The sequence below is a fragment of the Rousettus aegyptiacus genome, unplaced genomic scaffold (assembly GCF_014176215.1).
Source record: "Rousettus aegyptiacus isolate mRouAeg1 unplaced genomic scaffold, mRouAeg1.p scaffold_m13_p_6, whole genome shotgun sequence".
Lineage (NCBI taxonomy): Eukaryota > Metazoa > Chordata > Mammalia > Chiroptera > Pteropodidae > Rousettus > Rousettus aegyptiacus.
Window position 1 is genome coordinate 8,837,369 of NW_023416309.1, and position 20,301 is coordinate 8,857,669.

The 20,301-nt window shown below is 50.5% G+C and overlaps 1 protein-coding gene across 1 annotated transcript in view; it reads left to right on the forward strand.

Annotated features, from left to right (window-relative positions):
- The first annotated feature begins 3,607 nt into the window (after positions 1 to 3,607).
- The window catches only part of ZCCHC24 (zinc finger CCHC-type containing 24), a 61,603-nt gene continuing 44,909 nt past the window's right edge, over positions 3,608 to 20,301 (forward strand). Inside the window, exons 1-2 of the mRNA XM_016164992.2 lie at positions 3,608 to 4,041; positions 15,798 to 15,998. Of these exons, the coding sequence (XP_016020478.1) occupies positions 3,796 to 4,041; positions 15,798 to 15,998 (447 nt within the window). The 5' untranslated portion in view covers positions 3,608 to 3,795. The remainder of the gene's footprint in view (positions 4,042 to 15,797; positions 15,999 to 20,301) is intronic.

Sequence of the window (20,301 nt, forward strand, 5' to 3'; positions counted from 1 at the left end):
AGCCTCCCCAGTGTGTCCTTTGCTGTTTATTCCTCAGGCATTGAGCACAGGGAAGTTCAAGAGGGTTAGGAATTCCTCTGCATTATGTCACTAGGAGATGTTTTTTTAGAGAAATAATCAGCATCAATTTGCATTGGATTGTGAAGGCTCCTCTTTTTCCTCTCCTCATTTCTACTTGCCTTTCAAGCCAAATTAAAGTCTGATTCCCCCATGAAAACCCCTCCTTGCTCTCCTTACCCAAGTTTCTCCTGCTTTTCTGAGCTCAGAGCTCTTGGTTTGAGATTCCGCCAGACACCTATCAGGCCTGTTGCCTGGGCAACTTTAGGGGCAAACACTTCAAACACTTCCCTTCATGCATCCTATCCCCAATGACTACTCCAGATAAATTGGATGTTACTGTTATTGATTGTTAATATTACACTTCCCTGACATATGACTACTTATTCATAGCTAGCAATGCACCTTCCTGTTCACATCCTCATCTGACACTGGTAGTCACTAATTGAGAAAACTGAGGTTTGCAGAAAGGGAGACTTGCCCAAAGCCACTCTAGCCAGATATCTTTTCTACAGATCCTTTCTGCTCTCCATCGTCCTAGCCTAAAGACCATGGAGTGGATGGAGTCACCAGAAAGGGAAGGGGACAGGGACTCAAGCCTCACCTAGGAGTTCCCTCCTACTTGCAGTTCTGAGGACAATGTATGGGGCCAGAGCTGCCACACCAGGAGACTGCCAGACTAGGACTAGTGAGGGGAGAACTAGGATGTGGGGTAGATTAAGAGCAAGCAGCTTAGCTATCAGGCTTCGTGGATGACCCTAGGCAAGTCCTTTTCTTTCTCTGTCCATGCTGCCTCCTCCTCTGTAAAGTGAAGGCTTGAGCTAGGACCTCTCTAAACATTTTAAATGCAAGGCATCTCAGTGTATATATTATAGGGGTGGGGGTGGGTATACAGTTTGGGCCTAGCCCAGTTGTCTGAGCCTGATACCCAGGCCTCTGATGCCCATTAGGTCACCCTAATCCATTACTATCACCCCCATCCCAAAGAATGTACTGTCTCAGGTAATCCTGAAAGGCCAGCTAAGGAGCTGACCTCAGGTCAGTCAGCTGCTATTCAAGCAAACTGCCTGTCAGTTGCTTAAATTTATTGATTGCCCACTGGGTACAGAGCCCACGTGTTGAGCAGGTGTGCTGCGGGCAAGGGGAGGAAGAAAAATACAAAACCCAAGGAGCCATTCAAGCTTCAAAGGAGAGCATAATCTGGCCATCCTTCTATCCCTGCTTTCAACCATCAACTAGCAAACAGTTTTGGATCATCTATCCAGGTATGCACCAGACCCTGTGTAAGGAATAAAGTGAGTGGGGGTTGTGAAAGGGGTAGAGGCCATCAGTGTAGTCACGAGGTATGACAAGCAAACTTGACAGCATCGAATCACTCTAAAGGACAGGGAATTCAGACCACATCTCTCTCTAAGCAAGTGTCAGAATCATAGTCTTAGGCTGAGAACCATGACAGAAGGGTTTTGTGTGGCTAGCACTTTAGTTCTCCACAGGCTTCATCACTATCTATTTATTGCTTTATACCTGGTGGTACCTGCCTGACCCCTAAAGCAATTTGAATTTGCAACCCATACTAGCAAAAAATGCCAGCGCTTTAACTCAACAAGACTATCCTCATTCAGAAGAGTGGGAGTCAGAGACAGAGAGCACTGGACTGGAGATGGGTGCCTGTAGGTTTTTCTACATCAGGGTTTCCTCTGGGCTCCTCAACTGCCTGCTTGTGCAATTAGAAGATGTCCCTTCTCTGAACAGTTTTCTCTCTAAAACCTAGGGGAAAGTCTGCATCAGTGGTTCCACATCCCACCCACCATTGCTCTGCCCCATCACACCTTGGAACCTCAAAGATAGCAGAATTCCAGAGATGACCCCACATGTTTTCAAGAGTAAAATGGTTATCACATTTATTCCTAACAAATGCTTAACTTCTCTTTAAACAAATGGGTTTAACACTTTTAAAATATAAAGGGCACTGTATAGATGTGTATGATGAATAAACATATTAAGATATGATTGGTATATGTGCTATCATTTGTATAAATAATCACAAATTATTTGATAGGCAAAATCTTTGAAAACAATCAAATAAGACAAAAAAAATCGAAGCTGTTCTTGGTCGGTGACATGGTGGGAAAGGGTGTCTTAGGTCATCACTGAAGTCATTTCAGATCCTAGAACCCACAAATGTGAGTAGATGCAGGTTGTGGGAGAAGTCCTCCTGGACAGGGATGGAGGAGAGCTGATCTTTACGGAATTTCTTCTGACAAGCTCAAACTGGTAAAGTCATAAACACTCCCAGATGTAGAATGGTGACTGTCCCCATTTTATAGGTTCATTCTTAGAGGTTAGGTGCCATGCTGAGGTTATTCAGCTAGAAGGCAGAAGGGCTGGCACTTGAAGGTGGGTGGAATGGCTCCAAAGCCAGGTTTGAGGTGGAAGAGGTGATTCGGTCCCCTCAAAGAGCTTTGTGGCTACGTCTCTGGCGTGGACGCAGCACAAACACTGGATGACTACCAGAGAGTGAGAGGGCCCAAGGATTTGGGGGTGAGCCAGTTGGGGGCGGGGCGAAGCTCACTCCAGGCATATTTGAACTAGCTGGGTCGTCCTGGGGCGAGGGGTGGGGGCTAATAGTCGTCTTCCAGAGCTCCCCTTTGGGGTCTTGGCGACTCGCAGAAGCACCCCTGGGTCCTCGAAGAGGAAAGGGACGAGAAGCAAAGCTGGCCCACAGCAGAAATAGGAGAAAGAAAAGGGGAGGAGGGAAGGAGAGGGAAGGGGGCGGGGAGTTCTTCCTGGGGCAGGAACCCGGGCCCCCCTTGGCAGAGCCGGCCCGCAAAGCGATTCTGCAGATGGAAGGAATTAAGTGGAAGGGGGAGGGTCCAAGGGTGATAGTGAAAGGAGAGAGGGAGAAGTGTGTGTGCGTATGTGCGTGTGTGTGTGGTGTCCGGATCTGCGTGGGGAGAGGGAGAGACAGAAACATATCAGACTAGAAGGAAATGAAAAAGACGAGAAAGAGAGCGCGCGAGTGAGCCAAGGAGAAAGGCGAGGGACACGGGAGATAACTAGTCTGAGAGAGAAGACAGAGTATGAGAAAAGTGGGAAAGTAGGATAAAAACGAGTGAAAACGAAATAATTGGAGAGGATTTGGAAAGAAGGAGAGAAGAGAACGGAGAGCAGAGGTAGATGACTTGATTCAGGGCAGGCTGTACTGACCACTCGCAGGCTCTGCGAGCAGGGCTGGCGGCGCTGGGGGCGGGGTGGGGCCTGGAAGGGGGCCGCCCAGGGGCGGGCCAGCAGAGAACTACATTTGTAGATAGCCCTCATTTCCCCGCTCGCCCCGTTCCCACCACTTCATATTCAATGAGACAGCCAATGGAGGGCAAGGACAGTGCCAGAAGGGGCGCGGATTCCGTGGGCCCCACCCCGGGAGCGGCCACCAGAGGGGTCAGCACTGAGGCAGATAGCGGATCGCGGGGCCGGGCGGGCGGTGCGAAAGGGGCGGACCCAAAAGTTTCCTGCCCAACTTTCGCTGCCTCCTTCCTCCGCCCGCGCGCGCTGCGGCTGCAGTTGGGGGGAGGCAGCGGCGGCAGCGGCGGCGGCTGCGGGCAGCGCGCAGGGCGCGGGGTGATTGCTGTCGGGGCACGGGCCGCGGGCAGTGGGCGCAGGCTCCCCGGTGCCCGCCCCTCCGCTGGAGGGGGGGACGCGAGCGGGCTGCCGGGGAGGGACCGGCACTGCCACCGCAAAATGAGCCTGCTGTCGGCCATCGACACGAGCGCAGCCTCGGTGTACCAGCCAGCCCAGCTTCTCAACTGGGTCTACCTGTCGCTGCAGGACACTCACCAGGCGAGCGCCTTCGATGCCTTCCGGCCTGAGCCTCCCGCCGGCGCTGCGCCTCCGGAGCTCGCCTTCGGCAAGGGCCGGCCGGAACAGCTGGGCTCGCCCCTGCACTCCAGCTATCTCAACAGCTTCTTCCAGCTGCAGCGCGGAGAGGTGGGTGCCCCCGCGCGCCCCCGCCCTCCGTCGACCGCGCTGGGCCTTTTCCTATCTATCCCGCTCTTCCTGGCCTGGCCCAGCTCCGTATTGCCCTGCCCTGCTTGGCTTGGCTTCCCTCTACTCTGCCAAACTCGCCGCCCGAAGTCCCCGGGGCGCCGGGAGCGCGTCACCTCCCGGCAGAGCCCAGCCGGGAGCAGCTCAGGCGCGGGCGGGGCCCTCCCGCCCCCTCTCCCAGCCTGGAGCGTCCTGCTCCAAGGGGATTGGGGAGCCCGACTGGGCCCGGGCTCGGATTCTCTCTAGACAGCCCGGGTGCAACCAGGACAGGGACCCGCTTCCAAATGTCCTTCCCACTCTCAATCCCATCCCCCTCTTGGCTACCGTTTGCCGGGACCCACAGTGCAGATTCTACCCGGAGCTCCTCTGGAGGTCCCTAAAATATTTTCTCCTCCGACCTCGGTGGTTTCCGACGCGAAGGGCACCCTAGAGAGCTGTGGCGCCCAGAGTTCTTTTCCTGCTGTTCGCACACAGGGACCCCCAGATCCATCCTCCAGCTGCTCGCCCTCCCCTAGCCACATAGGAAGTGGTTTTTGAGGGCTTGACCCCACAGACTGCGCTGTCCCCCGCCCTCCTAGCCTGGAAGGAAATGAAAGGGAAATCCTCTTGAGCTCTTGCGAGGGGGGCTAGTCGGGAGAGAGGTTCCAGCTGCCCAGTGCCTTCTCCAGAAACCTGGGCCGGCTGCTTGCAAAGTCTGCCGTTGGGTAGATTCAGTTACAAAGTGGAAGGGCAGTGCATCTTCCCCAGCTAGATAAACACACAGGTTGCCAGGACCTCCCAGCCCCTTTGGAGGGGTCTTCAGAGCCTTCCTAGATACCACTGCTTTCTCCCTTCAGCTGGACCCCTCCTCCTCCCCTACTCCCACTTACTCCTGCCTCATTTGTGAACTGCACACACCCTTCTGTGGCCTTCACTCACTCCCCTCGGGCAGCTCTCTGCAAAAGTTCAGGGAGAAGGGGTGGGGGAGAGGACACACATGAGGGTCATTTTCCTTCTAGACCTGGGCCATCAGTTAGTTTTAGGAGAGTCACAGGTTTGGGGGAAAAGCTTGTGTAAGGCATGAAGTGGGAGACAGAGGGTCGCCTTTTCTGGCCCCATCATGTGTTCAACTGCCGTTATTGAAGAGACACAGACATAGGAAATGCTGGCCTCAGGGTTAGAGGTGGGCCAGCGCTAGGCGAGCAGAAGGACTGGTTGACCTGTATTGATCTGGTTAGGCATAGTTGAAGGAGAGGCGTGCGGAGAGGCAGCCTTTGGTGCCAGGCGACAGAATTTGTATGCCGAAGCTCTTTGTAAACTGTAAAGGACTCTCTTCACATGAGGAATTGTTTTTGGCTGGGGATTTTTCTTTCTTTTAAGAGACTTTGCTGCTTCTTCGGGAACTGGCTTTACCAGTGACTTTGGGGGACAGTTTGTGGGGTGTTGCTTCAGTTCACAGTCTTTTCAGTTGTTTGTTCTCTTACCAAACATTTGTTGAGCTCTGCGTGGGCCCCTGGAAGTTCAGTCACTGGCTCGTGGGGGCCCAGATTAGAACACAGACAGGATGCTACCGTGTGAATGGAGGGTGATTTCATTGGGGTCCTGTGGAATTCTTAAGGGAGGAGGGTGACTGTGATCCACAGGTCATGTGGGGGTCCCTAATCAGCCCCTCCTAGCCTCCCTCTGTCCCCAACCTACGGTGGCCTTGTTCACAACATGTGGGTCTCTGCTAAGAGGGCCTTAGAGTTTTATGCCATCAGGAGTCCCCTGTGGGAGGAGAAAATCGTGCCTTGTCTTGGAAATTTCCAGCATCCAGTATTCCAGCTGTGTTTCAGTGAAACTGCTTCCTGTCTCTTCACTTTTGATTGCCTTAGTTTCTCCATGAAGAGGCACATTCCTTTACTGCAGCCAGTGTAGAAGGAGCTGATCAAGGTTATCTACAGCAATGGTGGAAAAAAGTCTCTCATGATCTGACTTTGAGGGAATCCTCTGTCTCTGGGCCTCCGTTTACCCATCTGTTAAATGTAGTCTCTGCAGGAGAGGATGTGCCTACAGACGGGCTGGGTTAGGGGAGGTAATGGACTTCTCCTCTGCTGTTAGGCCAGTGGCTTCCTTGGAGGGGTTGGAGGGCTGTGCCTGCTGACTTCTGGAAGGCTTTCTTGGCTGCAGGCTCACTCACTCTCACTCTCCACCCACCCACTTCTCCTCTTAAACCCTTTTAGAGCCCCAGCTGTGCTTCTGGGGACAGGCCTTTCATGCATCTAGGACTTAGCCAGTGACCTAATGTGGCTCCCAAATAGCAACTGGCTGAAAAGGCAAGGAAAAAAAAAATACCCCTTACCTGAATGTCACCAGGGGGCTGTTTGGAATGGAAGCAAGTCGTGTGTGGGCCAGAGGAGACTCTACGAACGGACCCAGGGACTCAGGCATGTCGCCATTCTGTGCGAGGCCTGGCAGGCCTGGTGGTAGTGCCTGCGGATGTGACTTGCATGCTGACCGCTGACCGCGGCCTGTCTGCACCAGCCCCTGTGCCAAGAGCCCACCCCCTCCTGCACCAACCCCAGGCTGCTCCCACCACAATAGCAAAACACCATGAATGCAGCTGGGATTTGGGCGAGGGGGAGGTATTGAGGACATGGGGGCACAGAAGCCCATTGTGCCACTGGAACCTCAGCTCTCAAGCTGAAGATAAGCCAAGAGTTCTGAGTTGAACACTGCTCCTGGCAGCAGAGAGAGAGAGAGAGAGAGAGAGAGAGAGAGAGAGAGAGAGAGAGAGAGAGAGAGAGAAGAGGAGAGGAGAGGAGAGATGGCAGAGTTCATGTGCAAGTGCAGGAGAAAGCATCAGGAGGTAACTTGGATGCTTGTGGGGGCTCCTCAGCTTCTGGTACAGGTGCCAGGCTAAAGCAGGCACAGGCACTTTGTGCAGTTTTTTTTTAAAGACCTCTGGGCCTAGAAACTGGACCTTGTGAACCCTGTTTCAACCCCTGATCTGTGGCAACAACAATATGTCTTTGGAGAGAGACTCCTGAGGCTCTTGGCTGAGTACCATCTCAGCCAAGGTACTCAAGGAAGGCAGCTGTTAGAGGGAATTGGGGCTGGGAGGTATGGGGTCTTCTCTACCAAGTTTTGTTTGGAATTTAGATTCACAGTAGTATGCGTACTATGGGACTCCTCTTCCAGAAAAGTGGAGTTACTACTTTGTTGAGCATTAGCTCTTACGCCCCTCAGAGGGATGCTCAGAACCTCTCCCCAAGGGGACATGTGGCTGTCTCACTCCAGGTCAGATGCTCAGGGCAGCCATTTTCTTTCCCTCTTCCTCAAGGGACAGACGTGGCTTGAAGATGTGGCCTTGCAGTCAAGTGATGCTTTGTGGAGGTTGAGAGGAGGGCTTTGGGGTTAGATGCGTTTGGAAAGCATAGTATAGCATCCTTCCTTTGGAGACACATGATGCCCTCTAGCACAGTAAAGGCTCTGAGAAGTCTTGTAGCACAAAATCTGTAACCTTTCTTCAACCCAACATTTTCCATGCATATTTGACCAAAGCACATTTTTGGCACAGGACATCTGCCAGTGTACTTCTAAACATCTCCAGCCCAGGGAATACTCCATTGAGGCAGATCTCTCCCTTATTGGATAGTTTCAACCCTTAGGAGGCTATTCCTGAAACTGTGAACCCAGGCACCCTCCCCAGGTCTTAGCACTGTCTTTTGCCACACTGAAGATCCCCTCCTCTTTATCACTTTGGTTTGCCCATGGAGATTTGAGAACCACAGCAAAGGTGTCACAAGGCTTAACAGACAGGCCTTCAGCAATTCTGCATAGACAGAGTTCTTAGAACCCCTTGAGGAGTGACTGTGGGATCCTGCTTTTAAAAGGCCCCAGGTCTTGAGAGTCTTTAAGACTGAAGGTTTCAATGTGCCTCCTATGCCCTTCACAGGTATAGAAGAGCTGCAAGACCACCTCACCAGTGTGGATGTATAGGACAATGCCACATACCTGTATAAGAATGGGAGTTTACCTCACTGGGGCTAAGAGTGAGCTTCAAAAGCTGAAGTTTGTTCCCAGGAGCCTTTGCAGTCTGTGTGGGGTAGTGGTGGGACAGCCACAAGTTTTGGGGGGAATGGTTGTTCCGGACAAGCCAGAAGCTTGGGAGAATGCCTGGCTCCCTTTGGCCACCCCCAGGAAGCTGAACTCTGACTCAGGTAAGGAGGACCGTCGTTTGATAGCCTGTTGGCTGATGTGGCCTGACCCTCCCTCCATCAAATAAGTTAACTGAGTAGGCCTAGCCTCAGAGCGGGGACCACACCTCAGGAACCTTCTGAGTCAGGTAGGGGGGCGTGGAAAGCAAGCAGCATTAGTAATTACTAATTAGCAGTGGCAGACAACCAGGTGCTGTCAGCACCAAGAGGAGGGTCCTGCACAGAAGATGGCCCTTGAGTAATGATCTCTTACTCTTGGGTGGTGCTTTAATCTTGGCATCTCTTTCTTCATAGCTTCCATTTTACAGAAGAGAAAACAGAAGGCCTGACAAGTCACCCAGCAAGCAAGTGGCAGAGCTAGATCTAGCACTCTTCCATATTCTAACTGCAGTTGTCTCTATGGGTGGTCTTGCTGGATCATTCTGTGAGCCCCAGTGCCGGGCAGGCTGTGTCCACGGACACTCTGTCAAGCCCCAGTGCCTCTGACTCTTCGCCCCTGATCCCCACCTTTTGAGGAGTGGTAGCACTGCTTCTGGGTGCCAGCTTTCTTGCCATGTCCCTGCTCCAGTCACTCCCTAGAAACCCAGCATGGGGCTCCATGAGACCTGAGTCCAAGAGTGGCCTGGCTTGGGGAGAGTCAGAGGAGATGGACACTGAGCACTTCCTAGTACGTTTGTCTCATATCATAGCCTGCGTGCAGCATCCGTATTGTCTGGATGGGGAAACTTAGGCTCTTCAGGAGGATCAAACAGTCAGGGAATCAGTGGTAGAACCAAGGTTCCAGCCTAGGTCTCAGGATGCTTGGGGTGTGTGTGTGTGTGTGTGTGTGTAGTGGTGGTGGTGGTGGTGGTGGTGGTGGTGTATAATCTTTGATTCTGTCCTCCTCTGGCCATAGTGGTCTACTTGAGTTGATGAAAACACCAGGCAGCCCCACTCCTCAAAGCTTTGGCACTTGCTATTGCTCCTACCTAAAATGCTATTCCCTACCCTTGTACAACGGACAGACTCCAAATTACTTCTTTATGGCACAAGTAGATACCCTTTCTTTACCTGGCTGCCATGGGGTGCACACTTCCCTCCAGCTTCCTTGTCCCACCAACTTCTGTAAATGAAAGGAGAATTGTACATGCTTCTGGCAAAGCATGTCTTAACAATTGGTCTTGCCATGAAATATGCGCTATATGTATGTGTCTCTCTCTAGAGCATTGTTGTCAGCACTTGGAGAATAGGGTTCTTGTCTTTTTTCCACTTGCAATCCTAGCATTCAATGTTTGGTCAGTGCCTGGGATGAACTAGGTGCTCAGGTACATGGATGGAAAGAGGACTCTAATTGAACCCTGTTCTCTCTTCCTCCCTTGGACATGTGCTTATGTGGGCACTCTCTTCAGTCTCTTAGCCCCTTGTTTTATCTCACAGAAGGACTGTTTATTGATTGCTTGATTAATTGAAAAGAGGTAACTTGGGAGATAGTCAAACCTAGAGGAGTCCCAGCAGAAACTGAGGTGTGCTATTGCTTCTTGACCTTCTTTGGTTATGGACCTCTTTGAGAATCTGAAGACAGCTAGAGTTCCTCTCCTCACCACAATGCATAGAAACACAGCATACACGCACATGCAGACACACATGCATGATTTCAAGGGGATTATGGTACCCTCATGTCAACAGTGAATCCTCAATCAAGGCCTCCTGCTACAGAGGCTGCAAGGCTCAGTGGCACCCTAGACTGATGAAATATTAAGGTCCCTTCCAAAATGAATGAATGAATGAATGAATGAATGAATAAAATCTCTTCCAGTCCTCTGATTTCGATTCATACTTTCTGCTTTAATTCAATGAATACATTCTAGAAGTGAGAGGTAACCTGGTCCCCAGTGCTTATGCTCTAGCTGGGCAGAGGGCACATGGCTGTGAAACATGAGCACCTGTCAGATGAGTGGTGACCTGGGTGGGGCAGGAAGAACTGAGTGGAAAGGGGGGTCTCCCCTTTGTCTCTCTGCCTTGTCCTGCTGCCACTGCTCCTCCATCTCCTTGTCCTTTCCCTATTTCTCTCTCCCTGCTCCCCCTACCAAAAAGAACATGGACTGCTTATTTAACTTAGAATCTCTCATTGAGCACTGGCTGTGTTTGGGTAATTGTGTTTTGCTTGTCCCGGGTGAATGGGCCTCCAGCAGGCAGGCAGTGGTGCCCTTGAGGGTCCTGGGTGAAGGGTTACCTGGGTGAAGGTGCCAGCCCTGTCACCTTCCTGACCTACAGAGCTGGGGTCTAACCGCTGCTAGGGAAACCCTATATCCAGATGTGGCTTCATCTTCCCATTGTCCAAATCCTTGCATTGACATCTGATTGTCTCCTGCTCTCCCCAAGCCCAGCCCACGTCACCTCTGCTTGTGTGTACAGGGTGTATGTGTGTGTGTTTGAGTCCAAGGCTGGAGCCCCAGAAAGACTCAGGTAGAAGAAGTGCAGACCCCCTTGGAGATAGAGGGGGATAGAAGGGTGGCTTTTGGGGATGAGAAAACAGTTGTTCAGCTGGTGAAAGAACCCCCACAGAGCTGGGTACTAGGATCGGAGAACTCCCCGTCCAGGTCCATCTCAGGCCTGGGGGGTAGGACTCATCATTGGCTTCTGCCAGGCCTCCTCAGGTGCTGCCTTTCTTGTTGCCTCACTTGCTTCCATGTCCTTCCCTGTGAATGCTGCTCCTTTGTCTGTCTGCTGTCCTGCCGCTGTGGTCTGCACTGGTCTCCTCTCCCTCTAGGCTGTTCTCGGGAGCTTCTGCCCACCGGCCCCAATTTTAGTCTGTCTCCCTCCCACTATGCCCTCTTACTGTCCTGGAGCAGGGATGAGGGAGGAAGAAGAGGAGCACAGTTTGGCAGGTTGAGTTAGCTTTACCTCTATATCCCAAATCCCTCAGCAGAAGCACCAAACCCAGGGCTCGAACCCCTCATGTAGTTCAGAGAAGCTGTTGCCTCATCTTGTCAGCACTGAGGGGCTTGGTAATATAATGTCACAGGCCTCTGTACCAAGAAGAGTGGTTCACACCTGGCATTTTTCTCTGGCTCCCCTTCCTAGAGGGGAAGCCAAATCTTGGAGGCCATGGAGTGGCTGAAATATAACAGGTCAACAGATCTGGGTGAGTGTGAATCTCCTCTCAGCCACATGCTAGCTTTGTTACCTTGGGCAAGTTACTCAGCCTCTCCTAGCCTCAGTTTTCAGTTCTATGAAATAGGACCAGTAATGCCCATCCAAATAGTGTTCTTGCCAGGTATAAGAGGACTAAAAAAGGGAAAGGATCCAGTCAACTATATGACATAAGTAGGATCAGAATAAACTTTAGTGTTTTCCAATCTAACTTTCCCCAATGACCAAGCTAGAATCATCCAGGGAGGAAGGACACGTGGTCTCTTCGCCTAGGCTGGTGATTTGGGCCTTAATGGCCCAGAGGCGTCCACCCAGTGCTGCCCTTCAAGGTGTGAGGGCATCCACTCCCTCTGCTGTTGAGCGGGGCTCCCAGGCCCTCCCTGCCTGTGATTTTCTGCACCCAGGAGAGTCATGAGTGTAGGAGCAGCAGAACAGTCTGGGCTTTGGGGTGACAATTGTTGCAGAATCTTTGCCTTCGGGGATATCTAGCCTTGTGGAGAGATGAGGAGACATAACCAAGCAAAGAGTTTAGAAAGGTGTCAGCGCTCCTTCAGGCAAGGGCAAGGGATCATGGGGTAGTCCCTACCCCCACCTATAGCACTGAGGGACAGGGCTGTGGTAGGGAGGTCCAGGAGGCCCCTGGAGGAGGCCGGGGCCTCTGGGGTCAGCAGGGCCTCAGAAGCACCTGGATCCATGCTTTTCATACGTTCCTGTGGAATTTGAGGCCTGAGTAAGAGGAAGGGGTGCGTTCAAAGCTCACCACTATTTTTAGAACCAGATCTGGAACAAGTTTTGGAGGAGGTTTGGATGGATGGACACAGGCAGAGCCTCCTAGGGGTCGATAGCAAATACAGAACTGAGGAGAGAGAAGCAGTTCTTTGGAACATGGAGAGGAACAGCTCGAATGTCGCAGAGTTAGGGGCTGACTGAAGAAGGGAACTCCTTTCTGGCCTTGCCCTCTGGCTGCAGATGGCAGGACCCGGAACAGATGGCGCCCTTGTCGAGTAAGCGCCATCTGCATGCTGGGCTCTGGGGGTGTCTTTCAATGCCTGGGTGTTGGACCTTAAGAAAGTAGGACTGCAGAGATCATCAAGTTTGTCCTCCTTCCTTGCCCCATTTTACATTTTACACATGGGAAATCCAAGAGGTCAGGCCCCAGCTCTGGAGCCAGAGCGGCGGAAGCTCCTTGTGTCCTGGTCTCCAATCCATTCAGTCCTCACAGGCCGTGGAAATGGCTGAGAGGCCAACTCACCTTTCACCTCCAGGGCCGGAGCTCCTCAGACTTCAGAGAGGAAGCAGCTTGCTGCCCCACCCGCCCTTTTCGCAGGGGCAAGCAGAACTCCTGGCCCTCAGGCCTGGCAGAGTGCCCTGGTCTGTGCCACTGGGCCTCTCTGGGTCTCAGTTTCTCCATCTGTGAGAGTGAGGTTGTGTCAGCTGACCACTCTCTGTCTCTTCAGCTCTAAGGTAGCATCATGTTGCATTGGGGCTGGAGCAGCCATGAGGGACAGGCCAAAATACTCTAGAGGTGGAAGAGGCCGTGGAAGGGGAGCTCTGGCCTCGCCTCTCTGACCAGAAGCTGCCTGTGTAACAGGCAAAGCTGTGACCCTTGTGAGGTGTCGAGCTGCCAGGGAGAGGGCAGCCTCTGGCTGCTCAGGGACACCCACAGGGCCACCCATGGGCACGGGAGAGTGGCCGCAAGATGGTGGGGGTGGGGGGAGGTTTTTCAGGATATAATTAGTGCAATCTCTGGCATCCACCAAACTTCCCCTTCCTCTTGACAATTTGCTGCCAAACAGTTCTGATTCCTGTGGACTTGCTTAAATCTTATCCAGAAAAGAAAAAGGAAAGAAAAGAGGGGGAAAAAAGAGGGTTGTTATTTGTGAAATTGCATTTCCCAGCCATGAGGGTGAGTCACTTAAAGCATTTGGAGCTTCAAGTTTCGTGTTTGGATGAACTTTTCTCTGAGAGGCTGGGGCCATGCTGCCCTCGCTCAGGCCAGTTGGGGTGAGGAGAAGTCTAGAATCCATCTATGGAGAAACCTTGACCATTGGAAAGTCCAGGTGCACCCAAGGCCTGGTGGGGCTGGGCTGGTTGTACCTAAATTGCCTGGGGGAGCTTTAAAAATGCAGATTGGGGCTGGGAGTCAGGGAGGGAGATTTAGTGTTTAATGGGGACAGAGCTTCAGTTTGAGATGACAAAGATGTTCTGGAGATAGATGATGGTAATGGTTGCATAACAAGGTGCGTGTACTCAATGCCACTGAACTGTACACTTAAAAATCGTTAACATGGTAGGTTTTATGTAATGTTTATTTTACTACAATGAAAAGTGCAGGTTCTGGGTCTTCAGTCCCTGACAGCTGCTTTGGTCAGTCTGAGGTGGGACCCAGAAAAGTGTGTTTGTTAAATCTTTCCCTGATTATTCACCACAAGTTGGAATGTACTCGTCTAATCTGTACAATAGGGACAATGACTCATAGGGTTATGAGCATCAGCTACCTTAAAACATATAAACTTTCCAGGGCCTGGTAAGTGCTCAGTTACCATCTAATCCCATTTCCGTTGGAGCCTTCCCACACCCCTTAAGGTTGTCCAGTATTGGCTTGCACACCTCCAGGGATGGGGGTACCTCTGCCTCGCAGGATGGACCACCCCATCTTGGGCCAGCGGAACTGGAGAGTCATCTTCAGACTGAATGTGGGTTTGTGTGGTGTCTTTTTCTGGTCTTGGGTGTCATGGTAGCACTGGACAGCAGTAGAGCAGAGATGGTCATTAGGAGCCTCCGAGTTCCATGCCCAGTGTCTGGAGGCTGACCGTGGGTTGGGCCTGGGCTGCCCCAGACGTACTGTCTGTGTCTTTCCTTCCAGATCCCAGGCTCCAGTCCAAACCTACATGAGAGGGAACAGGGCCCAGAGAGGGAAAGGGCTGGCCCAGAGTCACATAGCAGGGTGTTCAGAGAGCCAAGAAGAGGGGTAACACCCAGATAAGTGAGGGTTGTGTCCTCTAGAAGCGGAGTGCCAGATCCTCAGAGGTGAAACAGGTAGGGAGGCCAAGTTATACACGTGTGAGGAGTGGGAATCTGTCCAGCATGCGGGGTGGTGGGTGTTTGATCCCCTGGGGCCAGCTTAGCTCACCTCCATCCCCTTCTCTCACTGAGGGGACACAGAAAGGACTTCTCCTATTTATGGTCCCTATCTGCCCCATCTTTGTAAGGGAGCCTGAGACAGCTTCCTCTCAGAGGCTCTTCTCCCCCCCTCAGCCTAGGGACTCCCAAGAACAAGGCCATGCTTCTCCATTAGCTGCAAACATTAAACCACGTGTCTCCATACTTCATTCCTGGAGTTCTTGGGTATCTGAGCTGGGGCCTAGAGGTACCCAAGCCCTATTCCCAGGTTTGTCATTGACCCTCCTGTGGAAGCTGCCTCTTTCAAACCTTGGCTTTGCCCCAGGAAAGGGGGCCCATGGCCTCACCACAGGCCCCACCTTCACTAAATTCCAGTGTGCCTGGCTGCCTGGAGCCCGTGACTCCTATAAATAGAGACTATATACACCAGGAGGGGGCCTGGGCCACGTCGGCTTTGAAGCCAGGCAATACATCTGGTTCCTGTCAACTGGAGGTGGGAGAGGTAAGCGAGGTGGGTGAGGTGGCCCACTTCCTCCCTGGGCTCCCAGAGAGCTGGCTGGGCTGGGCCGAGGGCTCCTTGGACAGTATGCACAGACCTTGTGCTGCAGAAGAGCAGGCAAAGTGCTGAATTTCAGCCTACTCTTCTGTACAATGGAAGCCATGCTGCTATCTGATGTACCTCTTCCTTACAACTTGGAGAAACTGAGTCAGCTCAGAGATAAGTGACTTGTCTAAAGTCACTCCACTAGTAGGTGGCAGAGCCCAGGTTGCTTTCTGCTATACCTTCATAACTCCTAGCAGTGTGTAAAGAAGAACTAATGATAATAATAATTATCATTATCGTCGTCGTCGTCATCATCATCATCATCATCATCATCATCATAATAATCACCACCATTTACTGAATAGTTTATAATTGCCAGGCAGGAGATAAGTGCTATACCTTTCTGGCCTTGTGTTAGTTTTATAGAAACCCCAGGAGGTAGATATTATTATTCCTGTTTTCCAGATGCGGCCACTGAGGCCCAGAGTGGTTAATTGGCTTGCTCATGGACACACAACTGGAGTTAGGATTTGGACTCAAGCTCCAGGAGGCCAGAACCCATGGGCAGCTGAAGGATCACGTGTGTGTGTGTGTGTGTGTGTGTGTGTGTGTGTGTGTGTGTGTGTGTATGTGCGTGCGCCCATGGAAATTTCCTCAAGGTCATGGCTGCAAAAGAGTGTGTCCAGGCTTTCTGGAGCGCTCAGAGCCTCTGTCCCCCGCAGGCGCTGAGCAGCGGTGTGTACAAGAGCGCCTCGCCCTACGGCTCCCTCAACAACATTGCTGACGGCCTCAGCTCCCTCACCGAACACTTCTCTGACCTGACTCTCACCTCTGAGACGCGCAAGCCCAGCAAGAGGCCCCCGCCCAACTACCTGTGCCACCTGTGCTTCAACAAAGGACACTACATCAAGGACTGCCCCCAGGTAAATCAGCTCAGCCCAGGCCAGGCTCGTGGGTCAGGCTTCTGTGGGTAGGACAGGTGGAGCAGCCCCTTAGGACCCCTTACACAAGCAAGTGGCCCTGTGGCTCCCTGGTCTCCACCTTTTTGTCCCTTCTGGTATTTCTGAGGCAAGGCTGGCTGGTGTGGATGGGACAGAGGCTCAGCTTGGGTCTGCATTGGTTAGCCATCAACCTGCACGGGGGACCCCAAAGTGAGGTTCTGAGCTTTCAAGTCTCCACTAGTCTCCCTGCCAGGGTGGGTCCTGTTATGGTGGGGTGGGATGGGGGCCAGCAGCCTCCTCACAGCTCTCCTGAGACCCCATCCCCTCACACTCACAGGGAAGGAATGCAGGCTCTGGGCCAGGAATCCAGATGTTCGCCCTTCCCCCAGACACTACCTCTGCCTCCTCTGCAGCAGGCTTCCCCAGCCTGCTGCCTGTGAGGGAGGACACCAGGAGATGGTCGGTGTAGGGAGCAGCCCCTATTTCTCACCCAATGCTTTGCCACGGTGGCAGGGCTACGGGGGCAGACCCCACTCAGGAGATGACCCCTGGCTCTCTGACAGGCATGGCTTTGGAATCCTGGGGAGAGAGGTTAACAGTTGTTTTAAATATGGTATGAAATTATCAGTGATTTTTCCCTATTTTTTTCATATTTTCCTGTGTTTTTATGATGTGGTACTGCTTTTATTTTATATATGTAATGGAAATGGAAGCCTGGAAACTTAGAAAATCCATGTAGTCTCACCCTCCAGATGTTGGAAGCCAAGGGTGTGGCTGGGTGGGTCTGGGTCCCTCCAGGACGAGCAGGAGGCCGAGATGTGCTTCTTGCCCACTGCTCCTCATGCTTTAGGTCCCCGCTACTTAAGGTACAGCCAGGCACAGCCACAATGGTGTCATTTCAGAGCTTATCAGAAACAGAATCCTAGGTCCATCCCCAAACTACATTTTAGTAAGACAGCCCCCCTGCCATGATTCATGTATACCAGTGATCTCAGCCTCTCCCCAACCCTGGACAAGAGAGGCCCCCAAACCCTGATTAGTGGGAGCTGACTCACTGGTGGCTGTTTTCTAGTGGGCCCTGTCTGCTTCTCGTTATGCTGTAAGCTGGGGCCCTAGGCAGGAAGAGATGTCAGCAGAAGGTGAGGCCCTACCCACCAGGGCTTCTCTGAATAGGATAAGGAGCAAACGGGTAGCCGAGGATCTGATTGGTCCTCAGGGATGTGCCCACCCAGTCAGCAGCACCTGTGCCCTCGCCAGCTGAGTACCCAGCACAGGCACTCTCTGCTTTCAGTCATTCACAGCAATCCTCAGAACATTTCCTCCTTCCTCTCCTGCCTACAGCCTGGGAGGCGGGCAGAGCAGGACTTAGCCCCACTGAAGGAGGAGACACTGTCGTGCTAAGTGCTCTCCAAGCATTATTTCATTCAGTGCTCACAACCACCCAATATATAGAGTGCTCTTTTTAACCTCATGTTACGTAATGTTTTGTGTGAGTCAAGAACTCACACAGGGTCATCAAGCTGATCAGTGGATGAGCTGGGATTTTAACCCCTGCAGACAGGTGACTTTCAAACATCAGCAGGGCCTCTTGGGGCTCAGAGGAGGTGAGCAAGTGTGCCCCTGCTGAGCCGGCAGCCTGGGAAAGCTTCCAGGAGAAAGAGGGCTTGAGTGGGACTGGCCGGTCGATGGGAGAAGGGTGGCAGTGTCTCCCACAGCGTGACTAGTACCCGAAGGTGATGGATGGTGAGCCAGAGGCAAAGGGATAGTGAAGGTGTGTGAGTGTGTATTTGCGACTATGTGTGCACGTGCTGCCCTCTCTCCAGACAGGGCCACAGCAATTCTAAATGTAGGACAGAAGGCCCCTGCCCTCAGTGCTTCTCGCTTTCTAGCACAGGGCTAGTCCTGTTTCTTCCCTTATGTGGTTTATACAAAGTGTTCATTTATCTTGTGCAGAGCTCTTAACTCTTTGACAAAAATAGGAATAACAGCCCCATTTTACAGTTGAAGAAACAGAGTCTCAGAGAGGTGAAGTGCTGAGGGGAGAGCGCCATGTGTGTGAGGACCCTGGTCTTGGACATCAGTGTCCTTTGCCTCCCTGAACATCCATGCCACTCCAAGTGAGACCTTCATGGCCCGTGGAGCCTCAGTTTCCCCCTTGAACTGGTAGAGGCCCTCTTCTGGCCCCATCTTAAACCTGATTCTGTCTGGGGCTCCTGCACACCCAAGCATCTCCCTCTACTTGTCAGGAGATGTGGGAGAGCAGAACCTTGAAGTATCAGTTTCATCATTTGTAAAATGAGGCTAATGAGGACACTAACTCATAGGATTGTTGTGAGGGTTCAATGAAATAATGCATGGAAAGTACTTAGCACAGTGCCTGGCATACAGTGGGTGCTCAATAAATGTTGGCTAGCTTTGTTTTTTCTCTCTTGATTCTTAATAGAGAATACAACCCACTTGGCAAGGTACTAGGTATTTTGGCAGGTTGGCATTTAGTTGGTTGTTCCCCACCCCTGATCTGCCCGCAAGCTCAGAAGCAGTGCTGGGCTAGAGTCATCTCAGTATCCCTCGATGCCTGACCTGCATTGTCAACCCAAAGACTTTTATAAGCCATGGAAATAAAATATTATAAAGAGCTCAGCATATATAACATTTAAAAGTGAAATGCTTGTTTTGGTAACAGCTTTAATGAGATATAATTTACATACCATATAATTTACTCATTTAAAGTGTACAATTCAATGATTTTTTAGTATATTCACAGAGCTGTGTAACTATCACCACAACCAGTTATAGGACATTTTCTTTACCTCAAAAAGAAACCTTATATTCTTTAGCTGTCGCCTCCTGATCCCCCAACCCCTAGCAACCACGAACCTACTTTCTGTCTCTATAGATTTGCCTTTCTGGACATTTCATGTAAATAGAATCATATAATGTGTGGTTCTTTGTGCCTAGGTTCTTTCACTTAGAATATTGTATTTAAGGTTCGTCCATGTAGTAACATTTATCAGTTTCATTATTTGAGAAGTGTTGTGTCCTGTTCTATTTTCTGGACAAGTTTGTGAAGAATTAATATTAATTCTTCTTTAGATATTTGGTAGAATTCACGTGGGAAGCCATCTGAGCTTGGGTTTCCTTTTGTGAGTAGATTTTTTATTTTATTATTACTAATTCAATCTCTTATTATAGGTCTATTCAGATTTTTTATTTCTTCTTGAGTCAGTTTATGTAGTTTGTGTCTTTCTAGGAATTTGTCCATTTCATTTGCGTTATCTAATTTATTGGCATACAGTTGTTCCTTTTTATAGAGATAATCCTTTTTATCTTTATAAGGTTAGCATGATGTCCCCCTCTTTTATTTCTAATTCTTATAATTTGAGCCTTCTCTCTTTTTTCCTTAGTCAATCTAGCTAAAGGTTTGTCAATTTTATTGAACTTTTCAAAGAATCAACTTTTTGTTTAGTTCATTTCCTCTATTATTTTTATTCTCTATTTCATTACTTCCCACTCTAATCTTTTTGTGGCAAAATACATATAACATAAAATTTACCATCCTAACAATTTTTAAGGGTACAGTTCAGTGGCATTAAGCGCATTCACATTGTTGTGCCAGCATCACCACCATCCATCCACTTAACTCTTTTTATCTTGCAAAACTGAAACTCTGTACCTATTAAGCAATAACTTCCTCTCTTTCTCTCCTGGAGCCCCTGGCAACCACCATTCTACTTTGTGTCTCTATGAATTTCACTACTCTAGGAACTTATTATAAATGGAATCATATAGCATTTGTCCTTTTGTAACTGCCTTATTTCACTTATCATAATGTTCCTATGGTTCATTCATGTTGTAGCATGTGACAGGATTTCTTTCCTTTTTCCTTTTTTAAGGCTAACTACTATTCATGTGTGTGTGTGTGTGTGTGTGTGTGTGAGAGAGAGAGAGAGAGAGAGAGAGAGAGAACCACATTTTTTCATCCATTTATCCATTAGTGGACAACTGGATTACTTCCACCTTTTGGCTATTGTGAATAATGCTGCAATGAACATGGATGTGCAAATATTTCAATTCTTCATTCTAATCTTTATTATTTCTTTCCTTCAGTTTGCTTCAAGTTTAATTTCCTCTTTCTAGTTTCTTGAGGTGGAAAATTAGATTACTAATTTGACATCTTTCTTCCTTTTTAAATGTACAGCACATCCTGGAATAATGTCCTTTCATTCACGTTGCTTCATTATAACTGATGACATGCTGTCAGAGCTTAACTCTTGTTTATATCTTT